Source organism: Palaemon carinicauda, chromosome 30, assembly GCF_036898095.1.
Source record: "Palaemon carinicauda isolate YSFRI2023 chromosome 30, ASM3689809v2, whole genome shotgun sequence".
NCBI classification, from domain to species: domain Eukaryota; kingdom Metazoa; phylum Arthropoda; class Malacostraca; order Decapoda; family Palaemonidae; genus Palaemon; species Palaemon carinicauda.
Genome location: NC_090754.1, coordinates 30,069,985 through 30,084,984, shown reverse-complemented (window position 1 = coordinate 30,084,984; position 15,000 = coordinate 30,069,985). Strand labels below are relative to the sequence as shown.

Here is a 15,000-nt window from a genome sequence, read left to right as displayed (position 1 = left end):
AGGAATGCTCTTAAAGAGTAAGTTTTCTTAAGAATCAATTGCATTGTATATTGATGAAGGTAGGAGAGGGGAAGGGAGAGGGGAAGGGAGAGGGAAAGGGAGAGGGAAGGAGAACAAGGTCCAGGAATCCAATCTCTAATTCTTAGTTGCATGACAGACACACATACCTGACGTCATTAAGAGTTTTGTGACAAAACATACAGATTGCTAGTATATAAAATGCATCAGAGAGAGAGAGAGAGAGAGAGAGAGAGAGAGAGAGAGAGAGAGAGAGAGAGAGAGAGAGAGAGAGAGAGAGAGAGAGAGAGAGAATATATATATATATATATATATATATATATATATATATATATATATATATATATATATATATATATATATATATATATATATAATGGGGAGAGAGAGTATATTTATGTGTATACCAACCACAAATTATTATTATTATTATTACTAGCCAAGCTACAACCCTAGTTGGAAAAGCAAGATGCTATAAGCCCAAGGGCTCCAATAGGGAAAAATAGCCCAGTGAGGAAAGGAAATAAGGAAATAAATAAATGATGAGAATAAATTAACAATAAATCATTCTAAAAACAGTAACAACGTCAAAACAGATATGTCCTATATAAACTATTAATAACGTTAAAAACAGATATGTCATATATAAACGATAAAAAGATTCATGTCAGCCTGGTCAACATAAAAACATTTGCCCCAACTTTGAACTTTTGAAGTTCTACTGGTAATTAATATAGATTTTTACAGTATAATCACTAAAAAAACTGAACATTCCTTTATGATAAAATATTTTTGACTGAGCAAGGACTCTAACCCATGCCTCTGAATTGAAACCATCCCCAGCAGTAGACTACCAATGAGCCATCAGGGGAAATATTAGGTTCATTCTACGCCAACTGCACATATCTCTTTCTTAAATGACTCATTGGTAGAGTTTACTGCTGGAGACATTTAACTGAGGTACAGGTACTGGCCCAGCCCGAACCATTCATTATAAAAGAATCTTTATTGGATATATATTTCCAAGGTTAAAATTCAATATTAAATCCCATTCGTCGTTGATATTTACGAATGAAAGTCACGTGTTAGTAACAATTGGATGCGTGTGTGTGAGTATCATCAGCTCGATAGTTTATATAGGAGATATTTATTGTTGTTACTCTTCTTAAAATATTTTATTTTCCTTTTTTCCTTTCCTCACTGAACTATATTCCCTGTTGGAGCCCTTGGGATTATAGCATCCTGCTTTTCCAACTAGGGTTGCAGCTTAGTAAGTAATAATAATAATAATAATAAAATATATTACACATAAAGTAAAAACACTAGTGTCGCTATACGCTGATTTTAGCGAAGGTTCATCGAAGATATCTTATTACTCATGTGACCGACATCTTTAATTTCACGTACTCAAAGACGCATCATCCGACACCAAAACCACTCGAGAATTCATCTCCTTGAGATGCTCCTTAAAATAACTCCTTTCATTCGGTCTAAAGTTGTGTTCTAAAGCTTGTTTTGACATAACTCCTACTTATAATAAATCAAGAACTAGGTACAATAGAGTTTATGAACATAAAAAAAGAATAACAAACAACATTACGTAATGACATTCACTTTCTAAACTGGCCTTAATGTGACCCATTAGTGAAACCCCGACAAGATTCTCATGAATGGATTGAAAGAGGCATAAAAGATTAAATGTGTACCGTGTAAACCATACATGTATGTATGTACGTATTTTATGAAAGTGTCATTTAAAGCGGGCCAGGAAGGGCCACTTACTCTAAATTGCTTTGACATTGCCTTTGAGCCTTTAAACCTAAAAAACGGCCTTCAATTAACCCAGATCACCGATGGCTTACATTCTGAACTAGTTCAGTACCTTCATTGGTTGCCAATTAAAATTCTCGGTAAAACATCATCACATATTTACATAATTCTTATAGTTTTAAATCTTCTTTTTTTTTAATCTAAAAAAAAAAAATTGTTTCGACTAACGCCCATGAAAATAACATATCTCCTGTCAGCGTGGCCTCGACTCGACCGATGGCACTAGAACCGGCCGCTCCCATTTCAACTTGGCCCTCATCTCGTCCTCGAGTGGAATAATACAGATCTTAATCTCAAAGTAACTCGGAACAGCTGCAGCATCATTGACTTGATACCCTCTGTACACCCTTTCCCACCATTACCCCCAACCTCATCTGACGAGAGAGAGAGAGAGAGAGAGAGAGAGAGAGAGAGAGAGAGAGAGAGAGAGAGAGAGAGAGAGAGAGATGGCATATCTCAAAACACCTCGGTGCGTTCCTCATCCAGTAAATGATATCCTCTCTCCTCTCCATCTGAACACAAATCACGATTAGCCGACAAGAAGAGACAGATCTGAAATATAAATGCAGAAGATGCACACCAAACCCCATAAGGACCTTCGTCGTGTATGACGCAATACCATACTTGCAACGTCGTCACGTTTTTTTTTTTTTTTTTTTTGCCTCCGACTTGGTCTTGGGATAATGAAGACCTCGCTGCTTGTTAATTCCTGCAATGCATGATTTCTTAATAACACGCCCATCTTGAGAAACTCTTTCATGTAAATTGATAGCGATGGAAGATGACTCTATAGTACACTGTTAAAAAAAGCCCGTAATTTGAATCGGAAATTCTCGTTAAAAACCTATTGTTCTCTGCTGTATCAGTAAATTTATAGGCGACCGTAAGTTTACCCTACTTTTTTATCATATTTGACGGTTTGGTGACCGTAATATTACTCATTTACGTCAATATATCCGTTTTTTAAAACGGTAAATCCCGGAATAAATGGTGCCAGAAATTTACAGTTTCTTTAACGCAATTTTTAACAGTGTAGATCTTTAACTACGAATACGAATGAACGACGTTATTTAACTATACAGTGCATATCTCAATTTGAAAAAACGCCGAGCAAAGACGAGCCACGAAAACAACGCCTCGGAAACCCCACCAGGAACCAGGGAACCGAAGGAGATCCAACTCATTGATCCAGCCCCGCCACTAACGCTGACACAGGATTGCCACAGACACTGGAGCACAACCATACCACCTCCTCTTTCTCCGTGTCAGATTCACGTTCCGTCTCTTTCTCTTTCCCTCTATTTTGATTCCTGGCGAACGTAAACAAGCGAGTGCGAGGCTGGGAGTAATTATTTACAAGTGACCCGAGTTCCGAACATGCAAATGCACAGGGTAACCATAACCTTGATAACAAAGAAATGGTTGTTAGCGGACTCTGAGGATATCCCCGTCTGGGGTGAGATTATTCACCTTCTGACAGCCAGACAGTACGTCCTTCTCTCTCTCTCTCTCTCTCTCTCTCTCTCTCTCTCTCTCTCTCTCTCTCTCTCTCTCTCTCTCTCTCTCTCTCTCTATCCTAACTGACCTTTGATCAATTCAATACTTGGCAAAAATCCTCTTTCAGAGAGAGAGAGAGAGAGAGAGAGAGAGAGAGAGAGAGAGAGAGAGAGATCCTAACTGACCTTTGATCAATTCAATACTTGCCAAAATTCAACTTTTAGAGAGAGAGAGAGAGAGAGAGAGAGAGAGAGAGAGAGAGAGAGAGAGAGAGAGAGAGAGAGAGAGAGAGAGAGAGAGAGAGAGAGAGAGAGGAAGTTAACGCAGTCTTAAACTATAATTTCTTGCCCTCCTCCAGAGAACTCAAGAACAGCTGCCAACAGAAAACAAGAGAGAGACGATCACTCCACTTGTCATCAGACATGAGGGGAATACGAGGGGTCAATCGACGAGGGAGAACGTGTCAATTAATGAAGGATATTAATGTAAATGAATCAGCCAGTGATATAAAGTAATTCACCCATTAACAAATTGGGTAAATGTGTCAGTCTTCGAGGAGATAGCTTTCAATTGGTGATGAGGGGTGTCAACAACTGAGATGTGTGTGTTGGTAAAAAGGAAAATTGTTTAATTAATGAGGAAACTAGAGGCAACTAACATGGAATTACTGCAAATTAACAATCATCTAAGCGAAAAGGTACGAATCGTCGAAAAAAGTATATAAAATTCTACACGAAATACAAAAAACCCGAATCTGAAGAACAAGTGAAAATCAACGAAGAACAGGTGAACATCTATGAAGAACAAGAGAAAATCATGAAGAACAAGTGAAAATCAACGAAGAACAAGTGTAAATCAATGAAGAACAAGTGTAAATCAATGAAGAACACGTGAAAACCAGCGAAGAACACGTGAAAATCATGAAGATCAAGTGAAAATCAACGAAGAACAAGTGAAAATCAACGAAGAACAAGTGAAAATCAACGAAGAACAAGTGAAAATACGAAGAACATGTGAAAATCAACGAACAGAAAAAAATACTAGGAAAAATAACTATTATTAATTAGAATAAAGTAGTAATTAACATGAGATAAAAAGTAAGGTGCCGATCAAAACGCCAGCTCGGCATGGAATCGCCGAAAACGCTGCCTGACAGTACGTGCAGCAAGCACCCTTCTTCTTCTTCTTCGCCTTGGCCACGGGTTGGAGAGGAGGACACGCGTGCCAAGCTCCTCTCGTGGCGGCGATCAATATTGTTACGGCGCAAACACACTTGAATCATCGCTTCCAATGCAACCAAGTTGGTTGCAACCACCAGGAGGATTGGCAGAATCTACCGAAGTGGGTGATGAACCTCGGGGCCTTTACAAACGTTTTAATATAAAGATGGAATAGCCATATTCACATATATAACCTAGCATATAATCTTAATGTGTGCACTACAAATTCAGTGAATATACACACAAAGATTATATATATATATATATATATATATATATATATATATATATATATATATATATATAAAGCTCTCTATTTATCTATATCTTGAAAGTTACTTGAAGAAAGCACCGCCCTAAGTAAATCGCGCAGCTGACAACACTTCCAAGTAACATCAGCGAACGAACGTTTTTCTTCCGGCTATGAAACGTTTTCAACGGACAACTCTCTGCTTGTGAAGTAGACATCAATACATTTATTCCTACCAGAATTTGGAGGATTACTAAGATCTTATAAATCTCAACATAAATAAGATCTTGCTACTTTTCCTTCATGTGGGACTTGGCAATCATTGACTGAACATAGATAATTACAACCCTTTAAGTTTTAAAGCACTAGTATGTTATGCAACTTGATAAGACAACATTGTAAACACATCCCTGATACAAGGCTTCAGCTCTATAGATAGGAGAAACTATCTAAATATGACAGAAGACTGTAACAACATTCAGAAGACAATCCAGCCCCTTTGACAGAAGACTCAGCAACTCAATTTGACAGAAGATTCAGCAACTCAATTTGACAGAAGACACTAAAACTCAATTTGACAGAAGACACTAAAACTCAATTTGACAGAAGACTCAGCAACTCAATTTTACAGAAGACTTTGCAACCATATTAGCATAAGGCTAATAGCACTCAATAGAATATTCTGCAACAATATTTAACAAAAAGGACAGCAACAATACTTAGCATAAAAAACTCTACAACAATATTTTGCAGATGAGCCAAATAATATTTAGCATTAGACTGCAACAAAATTCAACAGACTACAGCAAAAAAATATCCAGAAGATTCTCCATCAATATTCAGCAGACGACTGCATTAATATCCAGCAAATGACTGCAACAATATCCGGCAGAAAACTCTCCATCAATATTAGGCAGAAAACTCTATCAATACTCAGCAGAAGATTCTGCATTAATATCCAGCAGAAAACTGCATCAATATCCAGCAGAAAACTCGACATCAATATTCAGCAGAAAACTCTCCATAAATATTCAGCAGAAAATTCTCCATTAATATTCAGCAGAAAACTCTCCATTAATATTCAGCAAAAGACTGCAACAATATTCAGCAGAAGACTGCAACAATATTCAGCAGAAAACTCTATCAATACTCAGCAGAAGATTCTGCATCAATATCCAGCAGAAAACTGCATCAATATTCGGCAGAAAATTCTCCATTAATATTCAGCAGAAAACTGCATCAATATTCAGCAGAAAATTCTCCATTAATATTCAGCAGAAGCCTCTCCATCAATATTCAGCAGAAGACTGCATTAATATTCAGCAGAAAACTCTCCATTAATATTCAGCAGAAGACTCCATTAATATTCAGCTGAAGATTCTGCATTAATATCCAACAGAAGACTGCAACAATATTCAGCAGAAAATTCTCCATCAATATCCATCAGAAGACTCTGCATTAATATCCAACAGAAGATTGCAACAATATCCAGCAGAAAACTCTCCATTAATATTCAGCAGAAGACTGCATTAATATTCAGCAGAAAACACTCCGTCAATATCCAGCAGAAAACTCTCCACCAATATTCAGCAGAAGACTGCAACAATATCCAGCAGAAAACTCTCCATCAATATTCAGCAGAAGACTGCAACAATATACAGAAGAAAACTCTGCAACCCTGTTCCCAGAGAACACTGCAAACTTTAATTTAATAGATGGCTATGCAATTCCTTACTCCACCTGAACTGAGCATCTTAATTCATTCTAAAACTTTGAAACCCTTAAGACAAGAAAGGTTCAAAGGCTCACTCCATAATAAAGCCACCCAAAAATATTATGAGACTGTCACGTTAGTCAAGGAGACTAATCTCGACCAAACCGCTAAATGCACACCTCTGAAACTTTTCATTTCGATACAGAAATGATAATCAGGCGACTGGTCCTTCGACGAAATAAAAACGAGAGGATGGTGGTATTACGGAGCACCTGAAAAAATGTAGGGATGCGAGAGACAAGATAAAAACACGAAAGCCAATGTGAAAATAAAAACGAAATATAATGTGCTATTACATTAGAAAATAAAACACAGAAGGGACCTTGAGTCCTTAACGCATGCCATGCACAAATATATTCTCCACAGTGGATACTACTTGATGAAGAAGAAGAAGAAGAGACGGAGGGATATTCTGGAGAAGACAATGACCAAGAGGAAGAGGTAAATGAAGTGAGGAAGCCCTTATCAATATCGTCATTACCAATTTCATTTGGTAATGAAGCGCGAGTTAGGAGATAATGAATGGAGAAGTGTTAGATTAAAAGCTCAAGATAGAGACGACTGGCGAATTCTAACCGAGGTCCTTTGCGTTAATGGGCGTCGGAGATAATGATGAAAGAAAAACTCAGAAGTGGCACACGAGGAACAAACAAAACACGAGTTTTTCCTTAGTCCCCCCATGTCACATTGCTCCAAACTAGTCTCATTAATTCTTACTTTAAACAATGTGCTCTGTCTCATTAATACTAAGAGATTAATATTTAACTATTTCTAAACGGTCGAGTATTTAGGAGTGTTTATTAATTTAGTGGCTTGTTAGCGACAAAGCGAACTATACTTTGATGAATATGCATTTACATTTGTGAACATTACATTGTATTAATATTTGTTGAAAATGGTAGTCTGCATTTTTTATCTACATTTCCAAAAAATAAGAATATCATTTTTGGGACATTATACATATTCACGAAAATACACGCACACAACATATATATATATATATATATATATATATATATATATATATATATATATATATACTGTATATATATGAGTGTGTGTACTGCACTCCTCTTTCGAAGAAAATTTCATTATTAAAAAAAATCTTTCTTCGTTAAACCAGATCGGAAAAAAGTCCTTAAGTGTTTAATAAATTAAGGATATTAACATATTCTATATGAGAAAAATTCAAATTTGTTAAAACGTTAGTAAATAAATCAAATTTACAAGTAAATCAACTTTTTCAACACGAAGTTATCAAAGTCACGATCATCTACGATTCTACGGTCATAACTATTAGAGACTCGTACCTAGTTTATAAAATCAAACACATAAAACCCAAGCATTTTTTAAAACCCTCTTTCCCAAAAGACAATTATTATTAATTATTACTTGCGAAACTACAACCCTATTTGGAAAAGCAGGATGCTATAAGCTCAAGGGCTCCAAATGGGATAATAGCTCAGTGAGGAAAGGAAATAAGGAAATAAACTACGAGAGAAATAATGAATATTGAATATATTAAGAACATTCAATCATTAAAATAGATCTTCCAGTTACACATTATAAAAACTTGAAAGAACCCAGAGGAAGAGGAATCAGATAGAATAGCGTGCCCGAGTATACCCTCAAGCAAGAGAGTTCTACCCCATTACAGTGGAAGACAATGGTACAGAGGCTATACTAGTAAGGAACTAAGATTCGAAATAGTTATCGGTATCAATTATATGGCAATTTGTCAATTCAGCGATTTGTCTACTCCCTATCTATCCGCTTGCAAACAATTCTCACCTATGCCAAATTTTACCCATTGTTTCAAATTAAGTTCTACCATCTGAAAAATACCAGCTTTTTCTATAAGTTCCCAAAACATTATCATTACTTGCTAAGCTACAACCCTATTATTATTGTTATTATCATTATTAGCCAAGCTACAACCCTAGTTGGAAAAGCAAGATGCTACCAGCTCAAGGGCTTCAACAGGGAAAAATAGCCCATTGAGGAAAGGGAATGAGGAAATAAATAAATGATGAGAAAAAATTAACAATAAATCATTCTAAAACATTAACAACGTCAAAACAGATGTGTCATATATAAACTATTAACAACGTCAAAACAGATGTGTCATATATAGACTATAAAAAGACTTATGTCAGCCTGTTCAACATAAAAGCATTTGCTACAACTTTGACTTTGAAGTTCTGATTCAACTACCCGATTATGAAGACCATTCCACAGTTGGAAAAGAAAGACGCTATAAGCCCAAGAGCTCCAACAGGGAAAATAGCTCGGCGAGGAAAGGAAATAAAAGAGATAAATAAACTACAAGATTTAACTATGGTTTGCATAACAAACATTATACATATTAAAAACTAAACTCAATCTAAGCCTCACCAAAACATAATCCTTCACATTCCACGTTCTGCCATAATATATCAACATGCTATTTTTCCCTGTTGGAGCCCTTGGGGTTATAGAATCTAGCTTTTCCAACTGAGGGAGGTTTTATCGTTTAAATTGTAATAATAATAAAAATAATTCCATGAACAGATTAGGTGCGTGGCACCATCCTCTCCATCCCTACCCCACGATTCCCTCCCGACTCCCAGTCAATGTGAGGCCTCTCCAAACGCCAATTGGCCTGATGCCAGAACACCACCACGCCCCCCCCCCCCCACCCCCTCCAAGCTGCATTTTCTGGAGGCATTCAACCAGACAAACTCTATGACCTGCCCAACAGCTAAAAAAAAAATACCCCAGACGACCAGCCTTCTACGACTGGAAATAAGAGAGAGAGAGAGAGAGAGAGAGAGAGAGAGAGAGAGAGAGAGAGAGAGAGAGAGAGAGAGATAAATACGCAGATAGACCAATAGGGATGTCTATTATCATTAATAATATTTTTATTATAAGCTAAGCTATAACCCTAGTTGGAAAGGCAAGTTACTGAAAACATATGGGCTCCAACTAGGAAAAAGAGCCCAATGAGGAAAGGAAAAAAGGAAATAAACAAACTACAAGAGGTAATGGACACAAATCTGCGGAAACATGAAAATTTTATTTAAGATTTATATAGCCCATTGGTGGAAAACCCTGTAAAGAAACTATGAAGTAAAAGTTATAAAGAGGAAGTTGGACAGCAAGACGGAAGAAAGGAAGTGGGAAGGGAGGACAAAAAGGATACAAAAAGTTTAGCCAGGGGAAGAAGAAAAGCTGCAAAGATCTTTAAGTATTGTCTACAGTACACCACGTGAGGTGCACTGACGGCAGATATATGAAGGTTGAAATAATCTAAAGGAGGAACTTTTCCCATACTTAACAGTAATACGGAAATATTACAGATTTCCCCATCCTTGGTCCATAAAGAAATCTCTCTTAACAGTTCCATAGTTTATCTTTTATCTAAAATTGTCCACGACTTATTTCATCCTTATCATTTCTGTTTTACAGTTTATGCTTTACTTTGTCATTGTTTTTCAGCACCAACATGCTTTTCGTTATCTGGCTCCCATGTAATAACATAAATGTCAAATTCCAATATATCAAACAATAATATCAATATCACACTAATAATGATAATTGTGCCAACAAAAACTTCGGCTGAAGAAGAAACACTTTATTATCACTCATTCACTTATGTGCTGAACCTATCTAAATCAACGAATGTTATATCATCCCCATTTTACCCAACTACCAAAAAGTATATAATCAATGAGCGTGATATTCTCCGGAGAGGGAAAACAGACAAAAAAGTAAAAATTTTCAACCCAATATTCTATTTCTAAAATACATTCCATGAGGTGTACAATACATACTGCACACCATTTATGTCTAATTCTGTAAAATAAGATCTCAAAAGTCTCGCAGGAAGAGATCCAGCTTTGCCAAATTGCATGATTATTCAAAGTATGGTAAGCCCTCCGGGGAAATAGTCAAACAGTTAATAAACATTTAAAAGCTGATGGGCGATTTAATCCATTTGTATTTTAATAACCTTCTTATAACAAAATAAATTGATTTTAATTGGATTTGTAATTTAATCTACAGGCTGAATATATATATATGTATATATATATATATATATATATATATATATATATATATATATATATATATATATATATATATATTCAGCCTGTAGATTACATTATAAATCCAATTAAAAAATTCAACTTACAACCGCGAAGTTGACTTGGATAACTCAGTATTTTAATACTGTCTACAAATTATGTATAGGTTTATATTATTTTATTAAAAATGCCATAAATCATGCTTGAAGCATAAAATTGTGAATACTATCGTGAATTATAATAAACAGCTTCTAGCTTCCTTGTCACCATTCTGGATGCAACCGGTTGTCAGAGTTCCCATCCCACCCCAACACTCTCAGAGAGAGAGAGAGAGAGAGAGAGAGAGAACGTAACTTAGTGAGAAGGAAGTATCATTAATACAGTATTCACCACTAATGGAACACAACAAAAGAGCAATTAAGTGCTGGGCAAGTTCCCACTCGACAGACTTGAGGCCAAAATAAAAACAGAAAAAACTATCCGGACTCTTCGTAACCTATTTAAAATTCATGCGAGATGTCTGCCCGCTTGTAAAAGACCGAGCAATTTCATCGTGTACGTATGTCAGTCTAGAGAAAGCATGACGAGCATCTGTTTGTGTAGAGTCTCTCTCATAAACGAGAGATACAACATACACCAATTATAAATTCAGTGGATAACGTGAAATGGAGTCCGTTACAGAAGGCTTAGTTCGAGAACTCTCAATTCTCTCGAAGCCAGTAAACATTTCTATAGGCGGAAAAAAGAAAGCTCATTAAGCTGATGCAAGTTTGCAAGAGGCTGGGAGGATGAATAGCTGATGCACGAGACAGACTATTGATCGAGTCAAGTGAATAGAAATGACAATGCCCCGTGATGTTTGTAAGGAGCCATATTCCATAATAAGTTAGGTATTAAGAAGGCAGCGACCAAGAGAATATAGGAAAACTACAATGACAAAAATTTAGGGTGACGATGAATGGAATGGAAACCACTGCACGAATGAAAGCGCAAGAACATTAAAAGTGTGATCCAGTATACGATAAACCTGGACCAAAGACGAAGATGAAACAGTTAAGTAAATAACAAGTGCTAATAATGCAACCCTTAGAGTACAAAGTAGTAGGTCTTATGATCTTCATTTGTTATATATATATATATATATATATATATATATATATATATATATATATATATACACATATATATACATATATATACACACACACACATATATATATATATATATATATATATATATATATATATATATATATATATTATACATTATACATATATATACATACATATATATATATATATATATATATATATATATATATATATGTATATATATATATATATATATGTATATATATATATATATATATGTATATATATATATATATATATATATATATATATATATGTATATATATATTAATTATATATATATATATATATATATATATATATATAATAGGCTAAATATACGTATATATATACATACACGCACACATTATATATATATATATATATATATATATATATATATACATATATATATATATAGTTACTGAAAGAGAGAGAGAGAGAGAGAGAGAGAGAGAGAGAGAGAGAGAGAGAGAGAGAGAGAGAGACTGGTACAAGACATTCCCTCCAACATCTACTATATCTAAACCTTGACCATTATACTTCACAAATCTTTGATACTATAAAAGGTTAGGCTATAATTAGAAGCATAATTTCAGCCAAAAATTTATTACAAAAGTTAACTGGAAGCATTGTCAACAGATAAACCTTCATATAAAATCTCAGGAGGTAACAAAACTTTGTGCACAATATAATTATAACGTTATTCTTTTAGAGTAGACTAGCTAAAAAGGTTTAACCGTTATTTTAACTAGAAGGCAATCAATATACATTACTGTACAATAAACCTTACATTACATGCCTTGTAGAAAAACTATTTTCCTTTGGGAAAAAAATTGAATTTTACTGAAAGAAACATACAGAATATACCTATCTAAAGCAAATAAAATTCTAAATATGCAATAAAAATAAGAACAATAAGGCTTATTTTTTTGCATAAAACTGCATACTGCACATACTCATCCTACAAAAAAATCAGCATGAGATTGAATTAATAATTACTTATAAAAACAGGATAATTTTGGTAGTACTAGAAAATTAAAATGTTCACAAAAAAATATACTGTAGATTATCTTCAACAATAATTTGAGAAATTTCAATAATAAAATTTTTCGTCTTTCATGTTAGCCCGAAAGCCCTACTTTCAGCTTCACTTCATCCCATGTACTTTGGGCAATTTCCCTTGCTCTACTTGTCCCCTTTTCTAAAATTTCATCAATATATCCTCTATCTTTAGAGATTTCTTCATATGTAGTACGAATAGGCTTAAGATATTCTATAACAGCATCGGCAACCATAAGTTTATATTTTGCACTTTCTATGCCTTTGCATTCATCGGCTATTTCAAGATAGCTTTTACCCGTTACGGCACTATGTATACACATGATGTTTGAAACCCCAGGCCTTTCTTCTAAATCATAAAACACTTCTGAAGTACAGTCTGTTACTGCTTTCTTAAATTTCTCCATAATGGATTCAGGACTATCTGTAATTTCAATCCTGCTTCTTACATCTTCCTCAGACTTAGACATTTTCTTTGTGGGCTGTCTGAGACTTCTAATTCTCGAGGTAGTATCATCGTAAACCATGGAGCGAGGTAAAACAAATGTCTGACCGAATCTATTATTGAAAACCCGAGCCAAGTGAGCTGCAAGCTGGATATGCTGCCTCTGATCATCCCCTACTGGAACATGGGTAGCACGATACAAAAGAACATCCGCAGCCTGTAAAACTGGATACACGTACAAACCTAAAGGGACCTCTTTTAATCTATCACTTTTTTCTTTGAACTGTGGAAGATGCCCTAGTCTTGCCATAGTAGTCAAGCAGCCCAAGACCCAATTAAGCTGTGAATGCTCAGACACTTTAGACTGCTGGAAAAGAATGGCTTTGGATGGATCTATTCCACATGCAATAAGAGAAGCTGCCATTGAAAGAATCTGAGAATGCAAAGTTTTGGGATCCTGTGGCAAAGTTATTGAGTGGAGATCCACTATGCAGTAAATAACATTTTCACCAGCATCCTGCAACTCAACCCATTTCCTCACTGCACCAAAGTAATTACCAAGATGAAGAACTCCAGTTGGCTGGATACCCGAGAAAATAGTTCTTTTGAAAGAATTGCTACTTTGGTTTCTGGAAAAATTAGCACTTTGAAAACTCTTTATTTCTAAAACTTTGGAATTACTTGCAAAAGCACTTTCAACAACACTACTTTTCTCACTGCAAAAACAATGGCAAACAGGTCGCTCAGCTGGATTCAACATGCTTCCAGCAATAACACGGCCATGATGGGGCAAAGGAAACTTCCTAGTGGAGAAGCTGGATGCATGGCTATTTTGAAGAAGCAAAGAACCAAAAACAATCTTCTGTCTCAGGGCTGGCAACCGCATCCTTCCTCTTCCTGCTGAAAACATGATTCTCTACTTAGCTTTCACTTAATGCACAGAAGTTTAAGGTTAAGATATTTCCACTGTCTAGTCAATGGATCCTTATTCACTAAGTTCTAGTATTCAACGAAGACAAATCATCTAACACTTCCTTGAGAATGCAGAGGATTCAAAGTTGCCTTCCACATCACAACACAACTACAAAATACTGCAAATATACTGAGCTCTGTAATATCTCAACAAGAATGCCAACATACAAGCAATAATGGAAAGAAAAGAACATAAAAATCTAGATCAGACAACCCATATCTAATTTTTATCCTATTCACCCTTAATTCATGTGGACATGAAAGATGGAAAAAAACTTATGTTGCTAGCAGCTCATAACATTTCTTTAAACCAGAACAGTAACTAACACACAATTTTCCAAACAACTTTAAATGCAAAAAGGGACAAATCATATTAACAATGTTCCAGAAAGATGTCCCTTAATTTTCATACAGTACTGTAAACAAATTCCGAAAAAATCCTTCTTGAGGTTAAAACCCATCCCTAAAAGCTTCATATAATCCTTTTAAACTTATTTTATTTCATCAAATACACATGATTAAAAATGACGTAAAAACTAAAAACAAAAGTAATAAGCACTAAACTGCATCACGATCGACAAACAAAAAACTTTTAATTAAATTTTTTTTTAAAAGAGCACACAAATAACATATAATGATTTATGTGTATGCTGTAATACTGTACTCTAAAGCATGAAAACAAACAATTTAAATTTCCATAAAGTTTGATAACTTTAAGATGAAACACAATCTAA

At 35.1% G+C, this 15,000-nt stretch overlaps 1 protein-coding gene across 6 annotated transcripts in view; it reads right to left on the bottom strand.

The window, feature by feature from the left end:
- Positions 1 to 15,000, bottom strand: part of Snap25 (Synaptosomal-associated protein 25kDa) — a 220,095-nt gene that overhangs the window by 202,464 nt on the left and 2,631 nt on the right. The window contains exon 2 of one of the 6 annotated variants that reach the window (XM_068353573.1): positions 12,383 to 14,191. The exons of 4 other annotated variants lie outside the window; for them this stretch is intronic. In XM_068353573.1, the coding sequence (XP_068209674.1) occupies positions 12,912 to 14,180 (1,269 nt within the window). In that variant the 5' untranslated portion in view covers positions 14,181 to 14,191 and the 3' untranslated portion in view covers positions 12,383 to 12,911. Of the gene's footprint in view, positions 1 to 12,382; positions 14,195 to 15,000 lie in introns of those variants that run through there. One more of the 6 variants, XM_068353572.1, reaches the window with a different exon arrangement.